At 37.3% G+C, this 24,701-nt stretch overlaps 1 protein-coding gene across 7 annotated transcripts in view; it reads left to right on the top strand.

Annotated features, from left to right (window-relative positions):
* LOC149238645 (splicing factor U2af large subunit A-like) overlaps positions 1-24,701 on the top strand; it is a 463,993-nt gene that overhangs the window by 182,677 nt on the left and 256,615 nt on the right. For all 7 annotated transcript variants that reach the window (XR_016246387.1, XM_089373125.1, XM_089373126.1 and 4 more), the window contains exon 7: positions 23,984-24,043. Coding sequence is in view for 6 of the 7 variants with exons in the window: in XM_089373125.1 (XP_089229251.1) it covers positions 23,984-24,043 (60 nt within the window). In the remaining variant the exon portion in view is untranslated. The remainder of the gene's footprint in view (positions 1-23,983; positions 24,044-24,701) is intronic.

Raw genomic sequence — 24,701 nt, forward strand, 5'->3', positions numbered from 1 at the left:
TTCCTTTAAGGTGCGATTCTTCCTTTCAGCTACACCATTTTGTTGTGGAGTATATGGAACAGTATGTTGCATTTGAATTCCATTCTCAGTGCAAAAGTTGATGAATGTGTTTTTAACATATTCTCCGCCATTATCAGATCTTAGCTTAAGAATTTGATGTCCAGATTGTTTTTCAACAAAGGCCTTAAAGGCCAAGAACATGTTAAATACTTCACTCTTGAGTTTTAAGAAGTATACCCAAGTGCTTCTGGAGAAATCATCAATGAAAGTTAAGAAATACTTGTAGCCAGAGAATGAAGCAACTGGAAGTGGACCACATAAATCACTATGCACACGCTGTAAAGGGGCTGAGGCGTGCCAAGAGGCACGTTTTTCAAAACTGTCCCGATGATGTTTTCCGAGTACACATCCGGAACAAACACCATCTCTGCAAGATACCATTGGAAGACCTTGTTGTCACACAGATTGTCACGACAACGCTCAGACCGGGGGCTGTTACCCTGATCCCCGATCTCTCCGTTTAAGCCTGTCTCCCGTGGCTAAGGGGGGTAGACCCTATGAGGTGATGAAGACCAACTGTCGACCAGTTGGGTTGGGAGACACGAAGAAACAAGCACTAAGTTGATTTTGTTAAGTTAAAAGACCAGTGCCTTGTGGGCTTGATGCTTAAACAATTAGTTGTAGAGATGTAAACCATGTACAACAATCATTTACCATCAAACAATCTGAACGATGCAAGATATCCAGTAAAACCACAATGCTTTAAAGATGATCCAGCAATTGAACTCAAAGAAAATTTAAATGCTTAAAGGATCACAGAATTTAAATGCTAGTTAGTTGCAACTTTCACATAGCTAACTTTAATTAAACCTTTAAGTACATTTAGCCATAGAGTAATGGAACATAAACAACTGCAAAATTTGCCAAAATGAAATTTCCGAGAACTTCGTTAAGTCTTCTAAAAAAAATTTATTATTTACCTCTAACTATGAAAATAAACCTAAACCATAAGAAAAGAAATCTTTTATGAATTTCTTATGATTTAAAAAAAAAAAAAAACTAAAATCTAATTTTAATCAAATCTAAATTAAAGTCTCAAACCTAAAGTATAAGAAAAAATTTTTTTTTTTTAGGAATTTTATATTTGTTATAAATAAAATTTGAACTAAAACTAGAATTATAAAACTAAAATCCTAATTTAAAAACCAAAACGGGACCCTTTATATTTTATATATTTAAAAGTTAAAGCCCAAAGGGAAACAACGAAACTTAATTAAATCTAAACTAAACTATGATAAAATTAAAATCTAAATGAAATATTGCTGCAGTTGCATTTGCGATGAACTAAAACAAAAAAAATGCTTCCTACGCAAAATGGAAAGGGGAACACGTATACATGAATTTAACAGCGTAAAAACGATTCGATCAACACTCTTACTGCAAACGCATGGATCGAGACTTTTACCTGACGTCCACGGGAAAAACCCTAATCCTTACCCCGTCTCTGAGAGCTTCAACGACTTTTGTTTGAGCAGGTGCAGGTAATGCGTGGTTAAGGATGAGGAACGTAACCCATAGGAGTCTGGAACAGCGAATAGACGCCTCCACAAAGATGAAATTCACGTTTTCTTTGCCTTTGTTTGCAAACGTAATGATTTTTGGCAGTCACGCATAAGAGGAAAAAGCCTGATTTTACCCACGTCGTATATGCAGGTCCGCAGAAGCTCGATAGCACAAAAGGCAAGAAATAAGACTGCGTAGGTGACTGCGTGGGCATGTAAAGGAATCGAGGGTTGCAGAAATGAAATTTACGCAGGGTTTTAGCACTGGATGGGATGCGAGCAGCGAGGGTATAGAGCCTCAACGTTTTCTGCGTGGATCCAATGCAGGCCCACGGATGTTCTGGCGGCAGCAGCGTGAGAGGCCTCACTGAATAGCAGAAACGTTGGTGGAACGTATGGTGTATTTGCTGTTGATTGCAGGTTTGCTGATAGATTTCGGCACGCTTGTAGAACAACAACTCAGAGAACCCAACACCTGTAACCTGCAGAAGGAAGGAAAATAAAATCTGCGTATAAAACAAAATTTAAACCCTAGATCAGCTAAATTTGTTTTTACAGCTTTTGACTCTTTAACAGCCACATTTACCAATGATAATCAGTGATATTTTCAAAATATCAGATTTACTATGAAAAACTTCAGAAAATCTCTCATGCAAATTCAGAAAAATAGACTAAATGATAAACCCAAGATCAAAACTAGCTGGGCTCTGCAAGAAAATGCTTGCGGGAGTTGGCTGGTTCAGCCGAGAACTTCCCCAAACGCCCACTGATCTTCTTCGATAAGGGTTTTCTGCACAGCTCACTTCAACCATCAACACTAGATCTCAAAAAGCAATGGAGATACCTGCCATTACTTCAGAAAACCTAATACCATTCAAACCCTAGCAAGTGAGCAAGATACCTGTGCTCAACAATACTCTATAATAAGCTGTTACTAATGGCTGAAAATCAAAATATGCAGAAAATAAAATAGCTCACAGCACTTCCAGAGAGTAACACCAGCAAGATTTTAACCCCAAAGTCTTTCTTTATTAGCACCAGAAAAGTTTACAAGAGAGCTTCTTCAGCACAAGACTCCAAGATCGAATGATCTCAAATGACCCCTAGCACCCTATTTAAAGGAAAAGATCCCAACAGCTAGTTCAAGTGATCCATGTCAAAATGATCTCGACCGTCGATGAGGATCAAGATATCTCTTGATCTCATCTGTCGAATTTTTAATGTATTAAAAAATTGAAATTCTGCATTTATTTACTCAAAATATTATTATTTTATTATTTTTAGGTTTTTTTTTTATTATTTTTATTTATTTAATTTATTTTTGAATGGATCCTTGAACTTAGCTTTTGAGAAAATTACCTAGGACCTAGGACTTAGGACTTACGAGGGGATTAAAACATTTCTTAACCCTCAAGACACTTTACATCATGACTTTTACAACTTTACATCCCAAGGGGGAAAACCCATTTGACATAGACCCTCATAAACCACCCAGTTCTGCGACACAACTATAATCTAGCAGATTAACACACTAGGATTCTCCTAAGATTCTAATGACAAAATCCATCCCGACTTTGGGGTTAGGCTGAAGGAAAACTCTGTCGATCATGGATCGGTGAGACGAAAAACCTTCCGGAACATAGATTATCACTTAGAAAATTAGATCCACCTAGGCAATTTACAGACATGACTCATATCTGCTAAGATTATTTACAATTTATACATGCAGACTGGGTTTACAACATAAATTGATCAAGCTGTCGATGACTGTAGAATGGCACGGATATGTCGATCAAGCGCTACCCTTTTTGCAAAGAAAAAGGGGGTGTACTGCTATGGGCAGTTGACCGGTAGTGGTCAACATCTGGCTCTACTTGGGGACATGTTGCTGCATTGTAGGAATGTGAGAATCCAGAATCTGCATCCACGCAACACACAACAGAAATAAGTAGTGTCCATTCAAAAATCATCATATAACATTTAAGCACATAAAAGATAGAAGCTCTTTAACTATGAAAAGTACATCTAATCTAAAACAGAAATGAAATGCTGAAATGACAAGGAGTAGGGATAGAAATACAATACAAAGGATGCCCTATGGCATCAGATATCATCTTTGAAGAACAGCTTGAGCATTTGGCCATTCGCTGGTAGATCAAGTGGTTTGCCATCCAATCTGCTCAAGTGGAATGAGTTTGGTCCAGCTATATCTCGAATGATGTAAGGTCCCAACCACAAACTGTCAAACTTCTTATGTTTTTATGGTTTCTCATTCTTGCGGTCCCAAAGCAATACCATATCTCCCACCTACAAAGATCTAGATCGAGAGAATTTATCAAAGCTTTTCTTAATGTTAGATTGATTTTTACATATAGCATCAAAAGCTGTCCTACGAGCTTCATCTAACTCCACAATCTGATCTATTCTATTCTGAACAACATCTTTATTATTAGAAAAATTCTGGAGGAGCTGATAAGCTGGCAATTTGAGGTGCACAGGTAAAGTTACATCCAAGCCATAAACTAATTCAAAAGGAGATTTACCAGTAGCTTTCTTCTTAGTGATTCTATCTGCCCATAAAGCATACTTGATCTTGTTGTCCCATGATCTCTTATTATCTCCTACTATCTTCTTGATAATGGTTATGAGATTCTTGTTACTTGATTAAGCTAGACCATTACCCTGAGGATAGTAATTTGACGAATGAGATAAGACAATGCCATACTTGAAACAAAAAGATGAAAACTCTAAAGAATAAAAGCTTTGGCATTGTCAGTAGTGATCTTAGCAGGGACACCAAATCTAGTAATGATGTTATTTTCAATGAAATCCATAATAACCTTTTCAGTGGCATTCTTAGCAGGAATGGCTTCAACCCATTTAGTAAAATAATCCGTAGCAGTCAAAATCCATGAGTAGCCATTGCTAGAATTTTCATGGAACTTCCCTATGAAGTACAGACCCCAATGCTGAAAAGGTGCCTCTACAATGACAGGTTGTAGAGGCAGGGCAGCAAGCTTCTGTTTCCCAGTGAATAGTTGACAAGCTTGACAGGCTCTAACAAACTTGTGCACATCAGAAAAGATTGAAGGCCAATAATAGCCAACTCTCAGGATTTTGTGGGCGGTAGTTCTAGCAGCATAATGACCACCACAAAATCCTGAATGAAATTCAGAGATTAATTTCTTGGACTCAACGTCATCAACACACCTAAGCACTATGCCCTCATGATTTCTCCATCCAAGGCCATCCTTCATAAGGCAATACTTAGTGGCTTTTAGTCTAAGAGCCCTTCTCTTATGAGTGACTAAATGGTTAGGACATGCAAGATTCATCAAGTAATAAACTATGTCCTTGTACCACTCATGCTCTCCTAATCTTTGCAACTCTGGCAAAGATAGATCGCTAAGACAGAACAAACCAAGAGTCTTTTCGTTACCTTCAGTTAACATCTGAGCTAAACCTTGGCCTTTGACCAGCTTGGTGGGTCTGATCTCTAAATCATATTCTTGTATTTTAGTAACCCACCTAGCACGCGTCCCTAAGCAATCAGTTTGAGTTAATATATCCTTGACAGCAGAATGTGGGACGAAAGCAATGATTTTAGAATAACCCACATAAGTTTTAAAGTGCTTAAGAGACTTGACCAGGGCATAAGCCTGCTTTTCCATGGTATTGTACTTCAATTCGGAATTTTGAAGTGCTCTACTCATGAAAGCAATAGGCTGCTCGTGACCATCTTTATTCTTTTGAAGCAGGACACCAGCAATGGTATCTTCGGAAGCGAAAGAAAAAATCATGAAATCCTTGGAATAATCGGGACTAACTAAGACAGGAGCTCTTGCGATAGCACATTTGATTTCTTGGAAAGCCTTTTTGCTGTCTTCTTGCCAAACAAATTTTGCGTCTTTCTTTAGAAGACTTTGAATAGGCTTCGCTATTTCTGCGTAATTTGGAATAAATCTTCTAATAAAGTTTATCTTTCCAAGGAAAGATTGAAGGGATTTAAGATTATGAGGGAGAGGAATCTTTTGGATTGCTTCAATTCTTTCAGGATCAATTTTGATTCCTTCCTTAGAAATGATATGGCCGAGTAATTTCCCTTCCGTTACTCCAAAAACAGACTTAGCTGGATTTAAAGAAATCCCGTATTCTTTACATCTATCGAAAACCTGCCTAAGATGATTTACATGACTGGTACCATCTTTAGAGAAAACAGTGAGATCATCTTGGTAAATTTCAATAAATTTCCCGATTAACCCTTTGAAGGCATAATCCATAGCCCTTTGGAATGTAGCCCCAGCGCTTGTTAATCCAAAAGGCATTCTGATGTATTCAAAGGTACCCCATGGTGTGGTGAACGTGGTTTTATGACGATCTTCCTTCTTAACCCATACCTGATTGTACCCAGAAAAACCATCTAGCAGCGACATCATTCCAGAACCGGTTACTCTTTGCAATAAAGTCTCCATGTTTGGCAAAGGGTAATTATCTTTCTTGCATGCTAGATTGAGGTTTCAAAAATCGACACACAACTTTATCGTACCATTCTTTTTCCTAACAATCACCAGATTCGAACACCATGTTGAATGCCTTGTTTGGGCGATAATCCCTGCTGCAAGCATTTTCGCAAGTTCTTTCTGAACCAAGGGGGCTAATTTAGGATTAATTTGCCTAAGTTTCTGACGAAAGTGTTTAGCATTTTCATCCTTTAAGGGGATAGTATGTTCCACGACATCTTCCCTATAGCCCTTTAATTCATCATAAGAAAAAGCTAAAATATCTCGATATTCGCGAAGTAAATCAGTTAACTTTTTTCTTTCTTCCACACTAGTACCTCCACCAATTTTAACGATCTTTGGGTTCTCAGAAGTACCAATGTTTATCTCGAGATATTCGCCTGGGTCCATCTTATTTTCTTCTCTCATCTTCGTGGCATCATGCTGATCAAAATGTTGCTCTAAGGCAACCACATTCCTAGGAGTAGGATTTATGATATGCTCATGATTTAAAGATCCATCCTCCTCAGAAACAATCCGGAAATCCTCAAACTCATCCAAACTATTAAGAAAACGAATGACTTGCTTTTCATCATTGAAGACCTGCCAATGCTCTGAGTTGTCTAGAACAGATGGTCTGAATATTACTTCCATTTTGATCTTATCTTTAATTAGCTCATCAGATAGCTGGAAAGTAGTAGCAGCTACGGCAAGTTCATCTGCCAAACTATTTTGCTCTCTTGGAATTGCTTCGAGGTCAAGGGCATCAAAATGCTCCATAGTATCCCACACAGCGTTTCGATAATTTCTTAATCTTTGATTTCTGCATGTGAATTTATTTTTAAGCTGCATGATAACTAAATCAGAATCCCCTTTAATGCTAAGCAATTTAACCTTCAAGGACTTGGCCAACTCAAGCCCCAAAAATATAGCCTCATATTCAGTGACATTGTTGGTTGCCTCAAATTCTAATCGATAGGCAAACTTGAAAATGTGACCAAGGGGAGATTTAAGCACTATTCCAGCACCTTTACCATGCCTAGACGATGCACCATCGAAGTACATATACCAACTTTATCCTTGAGATCCCTAATCTTATCATCGGGAGGAATTATAAAATTAGACGTGATGGCATAGTTCCCAATGTCAGATTGCTCTTTGATGATTTCGTTGTGGGGTCTCTTAGGATCTTCAACATGAAATTTTCTTTCGGGCTCTCTATTTAGTCTTACAAAACCATCACCCCTAGGAGAAGGAATCATGGCATATGACCAATTCATTTGAATACTTCCTCCTAGATCAGAGGCCCACTTTCTAGATAACAACATACCCCAGGCATCAGGCACATCCACAACAACAATATCCATGACAACCATGATGTCTGGGTAAACTGAAAGATGAACCTGCAAATCTTTGATTAAACCATGCACTTCGATTTTCTTAGAATCCATGGCGCATATGTTATAGTAGGGTCTAGAAACTCTTAAGTTAAGCTGTTTCATGACCCTTTTAGTCATTACACAAGCTGATGCAGCAGAATCCAACATGCAATTATTCAATTTATACCCATTAACTAATAAGGTGATAAAGAAAGGCTGGTGATCTTTGTTATCAACATCTAAGCTTTGCAGATATATGGGAGCATCATGATAATCAACTTCCCGAGTCTTCTGTTGAGAAGTATTGACTTGAGGACCTTGAATCGCTTTTAGTAACTTGTCTCTTTGGGAAGGGATTTTAGCAATCTCGGAGACAGGAACCCAGACTTTTGCATTGTTATACCAACTTCCCAAATCGACATCTACTCTAGAGTTTACACCAGGGTTAATAGTTCGAAGGGGAATTTGATTCCCGCTTTGATCTTTATCCCTTCTCTGATAGGTCAAACCCTTATCTCTAGCAATTTCCAAGATTTGCTCGGGAGAGGGTTTTTCACCATATAACCTAGCCAAAATATCATCTTCATTCTCAAGGTTATTTATACTAAAAGCTGATGAAGGATTCACAACATCACGACTCCTTTCCTTGACCTCTATCCAATCATCCATAGACAAAGGAAACTTGCTGCCTACTACATTTATTTGATCACCCGTTCCAAACATTCCATTATCTAAGATTCTTCTAACAATGGGACAAGTGGCCTCTTCATGAAGAGCATCACAAACCCGACAATGAGGAGGAGCATTATCAACCAAATTATTTAGCGGATTAGGAGGTCTCTGCTCACTAGATTGACCCTTCCTTTGCCAATTGTTATTTCTATTATTATTATTTCGAGGTTGAAAAATCTGCGTTTGCGATCTTTCCATTTGGATCAACCTATTTTGCAAAGTGGTTATCTCCTTATTATGATTAATTTCCATAGTTTCAATTTTTTGAAGCAATTTGAGAACAAGCTCACTTTCAGGTTCTTGGACTGCTTTTCCTTTAGGTTCCTTTAGTTTCGTAGCAGCCTTATCGAAACCTGGGATCTCAGACTTCCCAGATGCGGCCTTGTCCTTTTCAAGCTCTATAGCTAAGGCTTGGCAATCTCTATAATCATTAAGTTTAGCACGCCTTAATTCATAAGATGGCTCAGGACTAAAGGCATCAGTGTAAAAATCTTGGAGAGTTTTATCTGTAGGTTTATAGTCTTGAGGTAATTCTCTAACAATACCATTAAACCTTTTATTAAATTCTTCAACAATTTTCATCCTCTCTCTTTTTTATTAGGCTAATAGCTTTTACGAGGCATCTTCCTTCTCTCTTATCTCCATATTTTTCTTTAAATGCATTAATGATCGATTGTAAGGAGTTAAACGAATTCTGAGGCTTTTCTGCAAACCAATCATAGGCATCACCTCTTAGAGTTAAGATGAAAAGAGTCATTCTGACATCCTCATGATCGAAATCAACAGATCTTGCGTACTTAGCCATCCATATGCTAAAATCTCGCAAATGAGAGTTAGCACTAATCGCATTATTTCCTTGAAAATTAGGCAATTTATCGATCCCAATAGATGGAATATCGTTGGGATATCCTGGAATGTTAGAAAAATCACAAGGGGCATAGATATCCATGATGCTGTGCCGAACTTGACCTTTAAAAAGCAAATGAATATCAGAGAGGGCTTCTTGTCCAAGGTTTACAAGAAGTGTACGAGAAGCGAGTTTGTGTAATCGTACCCTGAGGACCTTTTCAGGATCAGGAGTAGGATTGCACAGACTGCTTGGATGTCTTCTAGTGTACACTCTCGAAGATAATATATGAAGTGGAGTCACCACCTGAACAAGAAGTAAAACACGAAAAAGCTTGAGATGAAAGAACCAAGGATAGAAAAAACTCTATCCCCAACAACGGTGCCAAAAAATGTTGTCGCACAGATTGTCACGACGACGCTCAGACCGGGGGCTGTCACCCTGATCCCTGATCTCTCCGTTTAAGCCTGTCTCCCGCGGCTAAGGGGGGTAGACCCTATGAGGTGATGAAGACCAACTGTCGACCAGTTGGGTTGGGAGACACGAAGAAACAAGCACTAAGTTGATTTTGTTAAGTTAAAAGACCAGTGCCTTGTGGGCTTGATGCTTAAATAGTTAGTTGCAGAGATGTAAACCATGTACAACAATCATTTACCATCAAACAATCTGAACGATGCAAGATATCCAGTAAAACCACAATGCTTTAAAGATGATCCAGCAATTGAACTCAAAGAAAATTTAAATGCTTTAAAGGATCACAGAATTTAAATGCTGGTCAGTTGCAACTTTCACACAGCTAACTTTAATTAAACCTTTAAGTACATTTAGCCATAGAGTAATGGAACATAAACAACTGCAAAATTTGCCAAAATGAAATTTCCGAGAACTTCGTTAAGTCTTCTCAATTTTTTTTTATTATTTACCTCTAACTAAGAAAATAAACCTAAACCATAAGAAAAGAAATCTTTTATGAATTTTTTATGATTAAAAAAAAAAAAACTAAAATCTAATTTTAATCAAATCTAAATTAAAGTCTCAAACCTAAAGTATAAGAAAAAAAAATAAATTTTTTTAGGAATTTTATATTTGTTATAAATAAAATTTGAACTAAAACTAGAATTATAAAACTAAAATCCTAATTTAAAAACCAAAACGGGACCCTTTATATTTTATATATTTAAAAGTTAAAGCCCAAAGGGAAACAACGAAACTTAATTAAATCTAAACTAAACTATGATAAAATTAAAATCTAAATGAAATATTGCTGCAGTTGCATTTGCGATGAACTAAAACAAAAAAAATGCTTCCTATGCAAAATGGAAAGGGGAACACGTATACGTGAATTTAACAGCGTAAAAACGATTCGATCAACACTCTTACTGCAAACGCATGGATCGAGACTTTTACCTGACGTCCACGGGAAAAACCCTGATCCTTACCCAGTCTCTGAGAGCTTCAACGACTTTTGTTTGAGCAGGTGCAGGTAATGCGTGGTTTAGGATGAGGAACGTAACCCGCAGGAGTCTGGAACAGCGAATAGATGCCTCCACAAAGATGAAATTCACGTTTTATTTGCCTTTGTTTGCAAACGTAATGATTTTTGGCAGCCACGCATAAGAGGAAAAAGCCTGATTTTACCCACGTCGTATATGCAGGTCCGCAGAAGCTCGATAGCACAAAAGGCAAGAAATAAGACTGCGTAGGTGACTGCGTGGGCATGTAAAGGAATCGAGGGTTGCAGAAATGAAATTTACGCAGGGTTTTAGCACTGGATGGGACGCGAGCAACGAGGGTATAGAGCCTCAATGTTTTCTGTGTGGATCCAATGCAGGCCCACGGATGTTCTGGCGGTGGCAACGTGAGAGGCCTCACTGAACAACAGAAACGTTGGTGGAACGTATGGTGTATTTGCTGTTGATTGCAGGTTTGCTGACAGATTTCGGCACAGTTGTAGAACAGCAACTCAGAGAACCCAGCACCTGTAACCTGCAGAAGGAAGGAAAATAAAATCTGCGTATAAAACAAAATTTAAACCCTAGATCAGCTAATTTTTTTTTTACAGCTTTTGACTCTTTGACAGCTACATTTACCAATGATAATCAGTAATATTTTCAGAATATCAGATTTACTATGAAAAACTTCAGAAAATCTCTCATGCAAATTCAGAAAAATAGACTAAATGATAAACCCAGGATCAAAACTAGCTGGATTCTGCAAGAAAATGCTTGCGGGAGTTGGCTGGTTCAGCCGAGAACTTCCCCAAACGCCCACTGATCTTCTTCGATAAGGGTTTCCTGCACAACTCACTTCAACCATCAATAAAGAGAGAAAAATAATACTAGATCTCAAAAAGCAATGGAGATACCTGCCATTACTTCAGAAAACCTAATACCATTCAAACCCTAGCAAGTGAACAAGATACCTTTGCTCAACAATACTCTATAATAAGCTGTTACTAATGGCTGAAAATCAAAATATGCAGAAAATAAAAAAGCTCACAGCACTTCCAGAGAGTAACACCAGCAAGATTTTAACCCCAAAGTCTTTCTTTATTAGCACCAGAAAAGTTTACAAGAGAGCTTCTTCAGCACAAGACTCTAAGATCGAATGATCTCAAATGACCCCTAGCACCCTATTTAAAGGAAAAGATCCCAACAGCCAGTTCAAGTGATCTATGTCAAAATGATCTCGACCGTCGATGAGGATCAAGATATCTCTTGATCTCATCCGTCGAATTTTTAATGTATTAAAAATTGAAATTCTGCATTTATTTACTCAAAATATTATTATTTTATTATTCTTAGGTTTTTTTATTATTTTATTATTTTTTATATTTTATATTTTATCTATTTATTTATTTATTTATTTATTTTTTAAATTTATTTTTAAATGGATCCTTGAACTTAGCTTTTGGGAAAATTACCTAGGACCTAGGACATAGGACTTACGAGGGGATTAAAACATTTCTTAACCCTCAAGACACTTTACATCATGACTTTTACAGCTTTACATCCCATGGGGGAAAACCCATTTGACATAGACCCTCATAAACCACCCAGTTGTGCGACACAACTATAATCTAGCAGATTAACACACTAGGATTCTCCTAAGATTCTAATGACAAAATCCATCCCGGCTTTGGGGTTAGGCTGAAGGAAAACTCTGCCGATCATGGATCGGTGAGATGAAAAACCTTCCGGAACGTAGATTATCACTTAGAAAATTAAGTCCACCTAGGCAATTTACAGACATGACTCATATCTGCTAAGATTATTTACAATTTATACATGCAGACTGGGTTTACAACATAAATTGATCAAGCTGTCGATGACTGTAGAATGGCACAGACATGTCGATCAAGCGCTACCCTTTTTGCAAAGAAAAAGGGGGTGTACTGCTATGGGCAGTTGACCGGTAGTGGTCAACAGACCTGTCACCATATTTTCTTTACATAGATTCTGAAGAGAGCGATAGTTTAAGTGACCAAATTGCTCATGCCAAAGTTTTTTCACTTCATCATTATGAGCAACAAATACTGAGGGAAGATTTGGTGACCCAACGTTGTGAAACTTATACAACCTTGTAGAATCATCAGCAATGCCAGTAGCTAAAATCTGTCTAGGATCTCTTAGGTCCTTAATTACAACATCGTGAGGTGGAAATTCAACGATTTTAGCTTCACCTGAATGAGTTATCTGATATACAGATAGAAGGTTGCAGGATAAGGTTGGAACACATAATACATCATTAAACTGACCATTGTCTATATGAACAGTTCCAGTCCCTACAACACTAAGAGATCTATCATCACCAACATATATATTTTTGGTGTTACAATCATTTAAAGAAGAAAAACATGGCTTTGTGTTTGGCCATGTGATAAGAAGCTCCAGAATCAATGAGCCACTCATGAGAATGAGAAGAAGAAGATACATTTAGTGCATAGCCAGACCGAGATGCTTGACAACCACATGCAGAAAGTGCCATCTCTGAAGATGAAGTTGAAGAGTGCTCCAAATGGATGTTATGCTTCTTCATTGCTGCTTCCAAGGCTTCCATCTTCTTAAAGCATTTGGATTCTAAGTGGCCATATCGATTACAAAAGTTGCAATGTCTATCAGTCTTCTTCCATTTGTTTTTATTTGTCTTATCATTTTTTGAAATGATTTTTCATTTTGAGGCTGAAATTGCTTAGGACCCTTGTTTGGTTTAGAACCATTCTTTTTAGGATACAACTTCTTAAGATTCTTTGGATTTGGTTGTTGCTGGACGGCTAACGCTTTCTTAGAAGAGTTCCAAGATGAAGAAGACCAAGGTGTAAGAGTTTTTCTTGTTCTCTTATTAAAGAATCACAAAATGAATCAAAGGAAGGGGACTTGTAGGTTTGTCCTTGAGAAATGAAGGCTTCTCTTGTAGAATGGAAGGTGGAAACAAACACAGAATAGGCTGGTCCCAACTTAGTAAGAATGGAGTAGATAAGGCTACTATCTTCTTTCTTAACCTTATCACCTTCCAAGATAAGTCTAAGGGTCTTGAACTTGGAAAAAAAATATTCAATGCAAGAAAAATTATTGGGGTCCATTGTAAGCAATTCATTTTCAAGTTGATGGGCTTTAAGTTCATTTTTAATTCCAAAGACTTTAGTAATCTGTTTCATTGCTTCATCAGGAGTATCAAGTTCTGCAATATGGAATCTAAGATCTGGAGAAATAGACATCCCTATCAACCCACGTGCTTGGTCTTGCCTATTTTCCCATTTAGCTGCCTTGTCTTCATCTTTCGGTTTGGTCTCTTGGCCTGTGGCTATTCTGTAAAGACCTTTACTTCTAAGTAAATCCACAATGTAGGACCACCATTGGAAGTAGTTGGTGCTGTCAAGAATAACTTGGCATGGACTTTCCATTTTTAAAAAAATTGAAGCTATAGATGTTGAAACTAAGTGTTTCGATGGAAAGATCTCGAAAAATTAGGATGTTTAAAAAGAAAACGGCTTCCGGATGAAGAAGTTATGGCTTTTTGAAGAAAATTTGATGAAGTCGCCGACGAAGTGTGGGAATGTGCGGAAATGAAAAATCCGCCCCCACAAAATGGAGACTTGAACCCAAGACCTTTACTCTCATAAATTAGCTTTGCACCAAGTGAGCTATACAAAAAGTTTGAGAGAGAGAGAGAGGGGTTGATGCTTTGGGTTGCGTGCTTGCTTTGAGAAAGCTCTTTTTCCCTACAAAACAAAAGACACAAAACCCAACACGGACATACAAAAAAAAACGAACCTTGTGGCTCGAAGTTAGCTTTAGCTGGAAACTAAATATTTTCAAAAACGAACCTTGCGGCTCGAAGTTAGCTTTAGCCGGAAACTAAATATTTTCCTCAATGTTTCTGATTTTCCGAGATCACACTAAGGCGCAACGGAAAAGAGCATACGCATGAGAAAAATCCTTCCTTTCTGTTTCTGATTTGCCTAGATCGCACAGAGTCGCGGGGCAAAGAGCATACGCAGAAATGAAAGGTATAGATCCGGTAAAAAAGGCTAAATAGACCGAAATCAAAATAAACAGATAGAAAATAACTGTAAACTGCAAATAAACACTGTATACCTCCAGATCTTAAAAATGACGCAGCTAGGGCTACCGGAAACCTTTTCGCGTGAAACGAAAGGGGTTCCTCACTGGAACAGATGCTCCCAACACAACAGAGCAGTCCTCTCGGCCCGGCTTCAGATTTGGATCACCAACGGACGCAGCCCTCAAATAGCTCTGATACCATGTAGGAATTTACAGGGTAAGTTCCTCAGACAGAACACCAAAGGACACCGCTCACAAACAGATCATAGATCAATACACCAGTATTTTAACGTGGTTAAAACCCTCAGAGAGGGAAACAGTCCATGGCCTGAGCCAATGCGGCCACTTCAGGCAATTTATTAATAAAAGAATGAAAATTTACATATGCTTCTCTCATAGATGGATTACCCTACAAATGACCCTCCATGCTCTTTAAATAGAGATCATGAACCAATCGGGTGTTAAGCCACAGATCAAGTGCCGGTAATACTGAGGAGAGAATGAACCGTCGGATCACTACATATCGTGACCGTCGGATTGTAAGTTACAAAATGTACATGGTAAAGAAACACACTTTACCTAACTCTATGCCTAACTCTATACTAGACCAAGTTGTACTTAACTATTTCCTATGTGTCGGAATATCCTAACAACATAAGCCTGACCATTCTTAGCTTCTTTTTGAATTTTAGTACTTCCAACTAACCTGTTTTGAGTGGGGCAAGTAACCTCCTGGCAATGAGATGAAAATTGCTTTGGTAGACAAGGAGGCTTGTGATCTATCATAGGCTCTTTGTTTCTTTCATTATTTGATCCATGCTGAAGGTCCTATAGCTGTACCTTTTCCATTATTTGTAGTTTATTCTGGAGAGTGATTTTTTCAATTCTCATGGCACCCATCTGATCTGAGTGTTCAAGCTTCATAGCATTGATTTCCTTGGCATGGCTTTCCTCCATATTCAACAACTTATTCTGGAGACACATTTGACCAACTTCCATATTTTTTAGTACTTTGTCATGATTTGTTTTTATGACAATCAAATGATTCTGCATACTAGACTTCATCACCTCCATCTCTCGAGCACACTTTTCCTCTATGGTAGCCATTTGATTAGAGTTATTTGTTTTCATGATCTTTACCTACTCATCATGTCTCTTCTCTATAGCTTACAAACTGTTCTGAAAACCGATTTTCATGTCTTTTATTGCTTTATCATAATTTACTTGAATGAAACTCATTTCTTCTTTATGATTTGCTTCCATAGTGATCAAATGGTTTTGCATCGCAACCACTTGATCGAAGTGATTGACCTTCATGCTTTCTAGCTCCTCATCACGTTTTTCTAATTTGGTGAACAAGGCTTTTATATCCCTAGAATGATCTGCCATCAATTTCTCTTGATTAAGTTCCATGGTTTTTATTATTTGAGTTAACTCATTGATAAGTTGCTTATCTTTTTCCTTTTCATCGTTGCTACCAACTCGACAACTCGTCCTTGCCTTTCCACTATGGAGGATTCGTCTTGCAATGACACAAGTGGATTCGTTATGAAATTTTTCGCGTAGTTTGCAATACAACACAGTCTCTTGATGACCACTTTCGACTTTCTGCCCAGCACCAGAGGCACAAGTTGGCCCCCTTTGATTTCCATATTTATCTTCAAAGCCTTCAAAAATTGATTGTAAGCAGTCAAAAGTTTCATTAGGGAACTTCCAAAACCATTTGAACGCATCATCCTCTGATGGGAGAACAAAGAGTTGCATCTTGACATCCTCATATATTCATTATATGCATAGCAACCGAACTTTTCCATATGAAAAATGAACTTTGTAAGGTGCTCACTAGCAGTGACTGCATTATTACTCATGAAGGAGGGCAAATTATCAATGTCATCTCCTGGAAGATCATGAAGAATGTTAGTAAATCGACAAGGGGCAAACAAGTCACCGATAATGAATTCCTTAAGGGGAAAGGGAAGCTGATGGATGTCAGAGAGAGAGATCCCTATTCAAGAAAATAAGAGATCCACAAGAAGCAAGCTTCTAGTAGAAATTCTCGTAAAAAATGAAAGAAGTGGAGTCGCCACTTGAACATGAATCTAGCTCTAAGATCCAAAAGGTAAAAACCGAAAAGTTAGTCAAGGATCAAGTAGATGGATATCAAGTAGAGCTTTCTACCTGAGAAAAATGAATGAATAAGTGGAGTCACCACCCAAAATAGGAAACCAACCTAAGCGTCCTGGTGCTAAGTGTGAGAATGAACAAGATGAGAGGAATAGTGAGAGAAAAAAATGATAAGGTGATGAAAAGATGAAAAATGATGAGAGATAGGTGCGAAAAAATGTTGTGTCATTGACGGGATAATGAATGATGAATGGAAGATCACAAAATGATATGATAAGAAAGGATGTCGTGAGGACTAAGGACAGAAAAATCTGTCCCCGACAATGGCACCAAAAAATGTTGTGCTGCTTGACGAGCTAATGAAGAATGATTAGAAGATTAAGAAGAATGTCGAGTTTTGAGGAGTTTTCATGGGGTCCGATGGCATTCACTTGGCATATTCATCATCATGAGCAATTCCGCACATCTTGTTTTTGGTTCCGTGAATTTATGATAATTCTTGCAAAACATGGTTATTATTGGCATAACTTAATTAATTATGCTCGAGGTGGCATTCTCGGGAGATTAATTGATGGAACGCCTCAGCTTAATAGCTCATTGGAACCATAACGAGAATATCTACAGGATGGGGCACTGAGAAGTGACCTCCAATGGCCGAAGAGAGTATGGTGGGCGATTTACCATTTTCCTTAGTTAAAAATGACTTTAATTAATCATTTAATTAAGGAAAAATAATTATCAAGGAATTTAGACTTCTGTGATCCATAACGTTTGTTTAGAAAAATCTTTGGCAAAATCACATAATTGATCATTTGTCGACGCGTTTCGAACCAACTAGTGTGGTTCATCGTCAGGACAAGTTGAAGATACAGATCCAGTATAGCGAGTTAAATAGTCCAAGCAGAGACTCCGACGGCTAAAAAGACTAACGGCTATTTTTCAACTTAAGGACCCAGTCAAACCCCTTTAACTAAATTAATATTAATATTCTTTATAATTATTATTATACTACTAGAGCTAAGTAAACTGGGTAAAAATTAACTAGATCAGAGATTATTAATCTATTTATATATTTAATATATAATTATATATAATATTTTTCAATACCTAATATAATACTATATTTAATATTTAGTTTTTAAATTATTAGAAAACTATAATTTTTACTAAAAATTGAATTAGATCAATGGTTAGTTATCAAACTAAATCATTTATTTATTTAAAATATTAATTATATATATATATATATATATATATAAGTATATATATAAATTAATAGATTACCATACCTAACATTCTAATAATATTATATTTAATGTTTAAATATATATATATATATATATATATAGATATATATATATATGTGTGTGTGTTTTTTTAATTATATATATATATATAAATATATCAATTTAAAATTCTTTAATAACTAATCATTCTAATAAAATTTTTATTTAAAGTTTAGATATTAAAATATTATATCAATTTCTATTTATATAATTAAAAAACTTTTTTTAAAATTTTTATCCTACACTATCTCTTAAGGTTAGTTCAATTAACTTAGAACTAACAAAAAATCAAAATTAATCAAATGAATAAATGAAAAGTAATATTGATTAGTTAAGAAAAATGCATATTTTAATTATACATGTATTTATAGCATAAGGATGTTAAAAATATAAGGTTAATAAAAAGTAAATAATTACCGTACAATCTAAGGATAGTTCAATCATATATTATGTTAAATATTCCCAGGTTGCCAAATTTAATAATCTTCGAATATAAAGGGAAAAAGAGGGGACTAAATCAAGATCATAAGGGCGATAATTAAAAGGAGAACAAATCAAATCAAGAGAAAAGCAAGCAAATAAACCACAAACACAGAGGAAACAAATCTTAAGGAAAGGAAACAAGAAACACAGAGACCATACCAAGCAAGGACCGTGGAGGCTAGGAAGATAGGGCTGGGACCCAGCAGCTACTGATCTTCCAACGATCATCCCTATTAAGATTATTCGGCCTTTTTTCGATTTCCAGGGCCTCCCTAAACTTGCGATGGTGAAACTGAGCAACTCTAGCAATGACTTGAGCCTCTTCGATACATACATGATGCATCGTCTTCTCGGCATGCTCTGCCAAGGCTGAGGATTTGGTCCTACCATGCCTCAGGTCGGCTGAATGCTCGCTAATCCTTTGATTGATAGAGCGTCCTGTCTCACCAATATATGGAATCCCACAAGAACAAGGGATGACATAGACGCCCTTCATGTCTTTAGGGTCAATAGGATCTTTTACAGACCTGAGGGAGCTACGGATAGTATTAAGAGGTCTAAAGGTTGCGGGCACATCAAATTTTTTCAGAATCCTCGCAATCAAATTTTTTTTTGTAGAGAACATATCTTTAAAAACTGAAGAACACTTTATGGCCATGGTTTATCAAGTTCAATGTTGATTGCAAAATTGTCACACCTGTAGAGAATGTCCTACAAAATTGTTGCAGACATAATGACAATTCGACAAAATTGAGTTGAATGTTATTATTAATCAAATTATTAAAAAATGGGGGATATATCAAATTGGCCAATGTTATTTTAAAGGAGGGGCACATCATTCATTCAAAGGGGCCCATTATTATTTTGCAAAAGCCAATTATTCAAGTCAATTATTTGTTGAAGGTCGACTCTGACATTTGTAAATCTGCGGAGTAAATCGAAGGCCCAATATTTTCCCAAAGGTCAAATTCTTTAGCAGAATTCGATGAAACGTAGGTCGAGAACAAATTTCCAGAAGCCGTGTCTCCGTGCTGGTGGAAGATGAGAGCCTTACTATGTTGGCTAAGCATCCCTATACAATTGTGGGACGATTTATCTATTAGACGTGACTACTTGAGGAAAGAGGAAGAGGAAGATCGAAATCCTTTATCTCTGTTGCTAGTCGAGCTTCCTTATATCTAGGCCCGAGTCAAAGTCGAAATTATTCAGGGTTTAGGAATTTGAGCTTCGACCCTTGTCACCATTATTTTTTGGATTCGAATCCTTCTCTGAGGCCGAATGTCATCAGTTCGAGATTGAGACCACTTGTATATTTGGGGTCTGTTCAATATTCTTGTTGCAGGTGTGGAAGACCGAATCTTCTGAAGTAAAGGAGGTAAATTCCTGTTCTATTCAGGGAGGTTGAATCACTTAAGTTTTGAATCTAAGGCCGATATTTATAACCCTGGGCGTGGCTTTTAATCCTGAGCGAAATACGTCATATTTTTTAGTGTGAGCATTCTTGGTATCTAACATGTTATTTTTCTAAGCCTATCTTCTGGTGGATTCAAAGTTAAACAACAAAGAGTTCCCATTCTTTGTTCTTCAAGTTAGTTGAGGTTCTTGAGTTCTGTGGTAGAAGTGCTGATGAACAGAAGGGCGTAACATCGTACTCATCTTTCAGATGAGTTTAAGGGTGATAGAGTTGAGTTCTTTGCCACTGTACAGGTCGTGGGATTTTTCCTTATTGTGGGGCGAGTTTCCCAACCTTCTTAGGCCGCGTATTATTTGTTGGCTTGAGCGTGTGAACTGTGAGAGCTTAAATATTGTCATAAGCAAGTCGCATTCCTTGTGCTGGGCATGAAGTTGATCACCAACGATCGAGTTTCTCTACTCATAACTGGGCTACTTTCCCTCAAATAGTTCTGGTACAATTGCTAGCACATCTCTCTCATTATTGCTAAACGTAATCATTGTATGGCTGTAAGGCAGTGTATTAAACCAATAGAGGAATTAGGGATGAGAGCTTGTTGTTAATGCTTATAAAGACTAAATTTGGAGGTTGGTTCTAATTTAATATCAGTCCATCTCCCCAACAGAGTGAGCGTATGAGCTGTTGGTGCAATTGGCATTGGATTGAGTCAAGGGTTAGATTGGAAAGAGGTGATGAGTTGGTATTTGGTTGAGGGAGCAACAACTATAGCTGGAGACAAAGCACAACTAGAGCCATGGGATAGGGGTGTTGATGATTGGCCATGGTGGCATTGGGATCCAGGAGGATCTGTTGATGGCAGAACGAGTCAGAGTTTAGTTTGGGATCCAGGCATTAAAGGATCCATTCTTGGTTGGGTGGCACGAAGGTATGGTATCACCCATTGGTTTGTATGGGATCCAGGTATTGATTCTCAGTTGCACTGGATCGCCAAATTGGTTGACAGATATGGATTTCTTGAGGCAAGCGATCTTGGGGTGGGAGGATTTGTCATGTTTCTTTTTTCTGGCGTGGTCAGGATGGACTTCCAGGGTTGGAGGTAGCTAGGCCATAGGAGCAGGTTTAGTTTATCAGCGGTCCCAGGGGCTTCTGGATGAGTTTTGATGAGGTCCGATGGCATTTGCTTGGTATATTCCATTATCCACACAATTTGTCTTTTGTTCTGTTGCATTCTGACAACTTTCAAAAAACAGAGTTATTAATGGGTCTGACCCAATTAATTACGCTTAAGGTGGCATTCCAGGAGGAATACTTGACATCATACCTTAGTGTAATAGCTCGTTGGAATTGAAATGAGAAGATCTACAGGATGAGATGGTGGGAAGTGACTTTCAGTGGCCCAAGGAGGGATGTTGGTGTATTTACCATTTTCCCAAATTAAAAAAGGTATTTTAATTAAAATAAAAGGAGGAAAAAGGTATTAAGTGATTAAAATAATAATAAAATAAATGCTTTTATAGGGGTCCATCGGATCTATAAAAAAGGAGGAGGAGACTATTTGGGGACATCTCGGATTGTTGATATTTTTTGTTGATGAGGTTTGGAGAACCTAGTTCCCAGCTTCCATAGACTTAGGACGGAAACCCTCGTGTTTATTATTGGGTGTTGGACGGAAACCTAGCACTCTCGAGGAGATTTCACCCTGAAATCTCATGGTGCTTCAGTGGAGTTTTGGAGAGAGCAGGTTTGCAGCTAAGTTGCACAAAATGGGGAAACGGGTACGAGTTTCCGAAACGGGCACGGGTACGAAAAGTGACCCCCCCAAATTTTGGAAACGGGAAAACGCTTATATATATATATATCTAAGGACATTTAAGAAATATGTGCAATCATAAAACATATATGATACATTCTAATTTATTACATTATGATAAAATTGTCAATTGTCAATGCATAAACTATAAGTCTCTAAATTTACATCACATTTACTCATGAATGATCACATAATGAAAATAGAAATATCCAAAATCAGCCATGAGAAATTTCTAATTTCTTGTCTCGTGCTTGATTGGGAGTCTCCTCCTACATAGTCGAACGACCTTAGTGCTCTTGATTAAATACAAGTTTCATACCCTAGTACCCTACATGCTCTTGATTATTGGGAGTCTCCCCTGCATAGAGGGCTTGGTTCTCTTGATTAAATATAAGTTCCATTCCCTAGTACATGATAAAATCCAATGGAAACATTGCAATCCCCCCAATCCTGAAATCCTGAAAAATAGATAAGTCTGCTGGATTTTGAGTGAGATCTAAAATTATACTTTCTCCATATGAAATCCAATGAGGGCAAAACCACTCTCAAACATCCTGAGTCATTTCATGGTAATGTTAAAAATTTAAGTAAAAGGATGAAAATGAAAAATAAAGGAGAATATCACTTTTATCATGAACTGCATATCAACACTAGGGCCATAGGCTTGAACATTCGGCTGCCCCACTCAAAAAACTCCTTTTTTTTATAACTTGAGAGACATCTAGAAGCATCTAAAGGATATTTGAGTCACCCAATAAAAAATTAGAAGCGAAAAAATAAAAAAAATATACAAGAAAAAGTTAAGTTACAAGAGGAAACTCCGACATACGACACGGAAACGCGTTTCCGGCTGTACTGGCCACGTTTCCTCCTCGAGAAACGGGCTAGTAAGGCCGGAAACACGTTTCTGGGCCATACCGTACGGGTTTCCCCATTTCTGTTTCGTTTCCATACAGAAACGGACCCTCTGCCCACGTTTTCTGCAACTTATGTTTGCAGTAGTAGGTTAGCAATAATCTTCTCATTGGGCCGTCGACATCATTGCCAGGGTCATACATCATTTTGGTCAGAGATATTTTTCTGGGTTTTGCTCTGCTTGCCCGACAAGCCCAGGTTCTTCTATTCCTTCATGTTGATGTACTCTTTCTAGTGGATTAATACAATGGCTTATTGATTTTATTGGCATTTATTTGTGCATCAAATTTCTGGTTGTGTGTCTATTTGCGATTATTTTGTTGTTTAAGTTCATTTCTGGTATCTACTGTCTAATTTTCCATTAGGGGTATTACAATATCTTCAATTCTTAGAAAACATTGAATCTGATCCCTGGAATATTCTAACTATCCCTAAAATCACTCAATTCCTCCAGCCACATGCTAACATAGCAAATTTGTTACATTACATGGCATTTGAGGAAAAACAAACTCATCCCTATGTAGATCAATCTAGACAGCTCTAGATTCTATTACAAACTTATGAAAATACAATTTTAAATGACACTCGTGCATAAAAAATGAATAGACCCATAAGTGCTCCGAGTTTATGGGTAGCTGAATAGCGTAGTTTGTACAAGGGAACCCAAACTGCTAATTATGGCAACTGACCAGCATCAGATCCATAATATGATCATTAATAGATTACTCTTGTCAAGCCCACCTTATTGGAAAATGCTTGGACATTTGCTAATGCCCTGCTACTAGTTGTAAACATGGCAAATTATGAAGCAGTAAGGGCTCACTCTGATCACAATTTTTTTGTAAATGTTGGTTTGAATTCGGTGGCTTTATCCTTGTCATGGTTTGGAGGTTCCCTTTTACCACCAAAGTGACTGAGACAGGCATCATCGTGCACTTGGGGTTCAAAGAATATGCTAAAGAATGCAAGTGAGTATTGTGCTTGTTACATCCTCTAATAAGTTCTCCTTGGATGTTTTTGTACAACTTTTGGTCTTCTGCTTCCAAAACCTGCTGAACTATTTCTAACGTTTCACTGATTTGTTGACTTCATACTTCTACATATATCATTAAATTCTATTTGTGTGGGCATATCAATGTTGTTGGGCTCCGACTACTTACAAACAATGCATCATATTTTTGGAATGGGCATTGTATACATTATTTAATGTGAGTAATTGGTAATATGTAGTGAGTAGTAATTTAAACTTCAACTCTTGCTAAATTCAGTTTGTATGTTATTGAAGAATTTATGGCATGGGTTTTTTACAATTTCCATGCCAGAGATGAATTTTTTATATCACCTTGAAAATCTTCATCATTGTGACAGGCAACTCGACATGCACGGCGTGTATATGTTGGGAGTCTTCCTCCTATGGCCAATGAACAGGTAAAACATTGCAGTTTTAATAATATTTCATTGCATCATGTCTTTCAAAAAGAAGGTCATTGACGGTCAATGGTCATTATATACTGAAGCATTCCTGTCAACAAGAAGTGGTTTTATTTTATCAACAGTTTATTGAATAATAATCCTACCCATGTGATATGTCAAAGGTAGCCAGTCAAAACGTATTAGCTTGGTTTTGAGCATTGTATGCAACTCATTTGATTCCTGGAAACAGTTTTGTTTATCACATGACCATTAGAATCATTTTCTTTTCTATTTCAACTTTCAATGGCTAAATTCATGGCTTCCCTGGATTTAGAGATGAGATAAGATTTTGTGCTACAAATCAGCCAAAACTTTCAAAATGTTTAAATTCAGCCACATCTTTCGAGTTATTTAAATCCATGAAGAGAGATGTATCACCCATTTATGTGTTTCTAGTCTGTATCTCATCGTTTCTAGTCCAGTTCTAATTATTAGAAGTTGTATTTTTTCCTCTCTTCTTTTGTGCAGCAGCACAAATCCTGGTGGTAATATTCTTCCCACCAACATGAGTTCAATCCCTTCCTGTGGAGTCCAAGGCTGGCAGCAGCTCAACCCCAGGTGCTGCTGCATGTGAATTTTCTTTGAATGAATACTGATAGGGAATATTGAGTGG

Source organism: Pinus tabuliformis, chromosome 8 (assembly GCF_031772625.1).
Source record: "Pinus tabuliformis cultivar Carrire ecotype Pingquan chromosome 8, CPIR1, whole genome shotgun sequence".
Classification (NCBI taxonomy): domain Eukaryota; kingdom Viridiplantae; phylum Streptophyta; class Pinopsida; order Pinales; family Pinaceae; genus Pinus; species Pinus tabuliformis.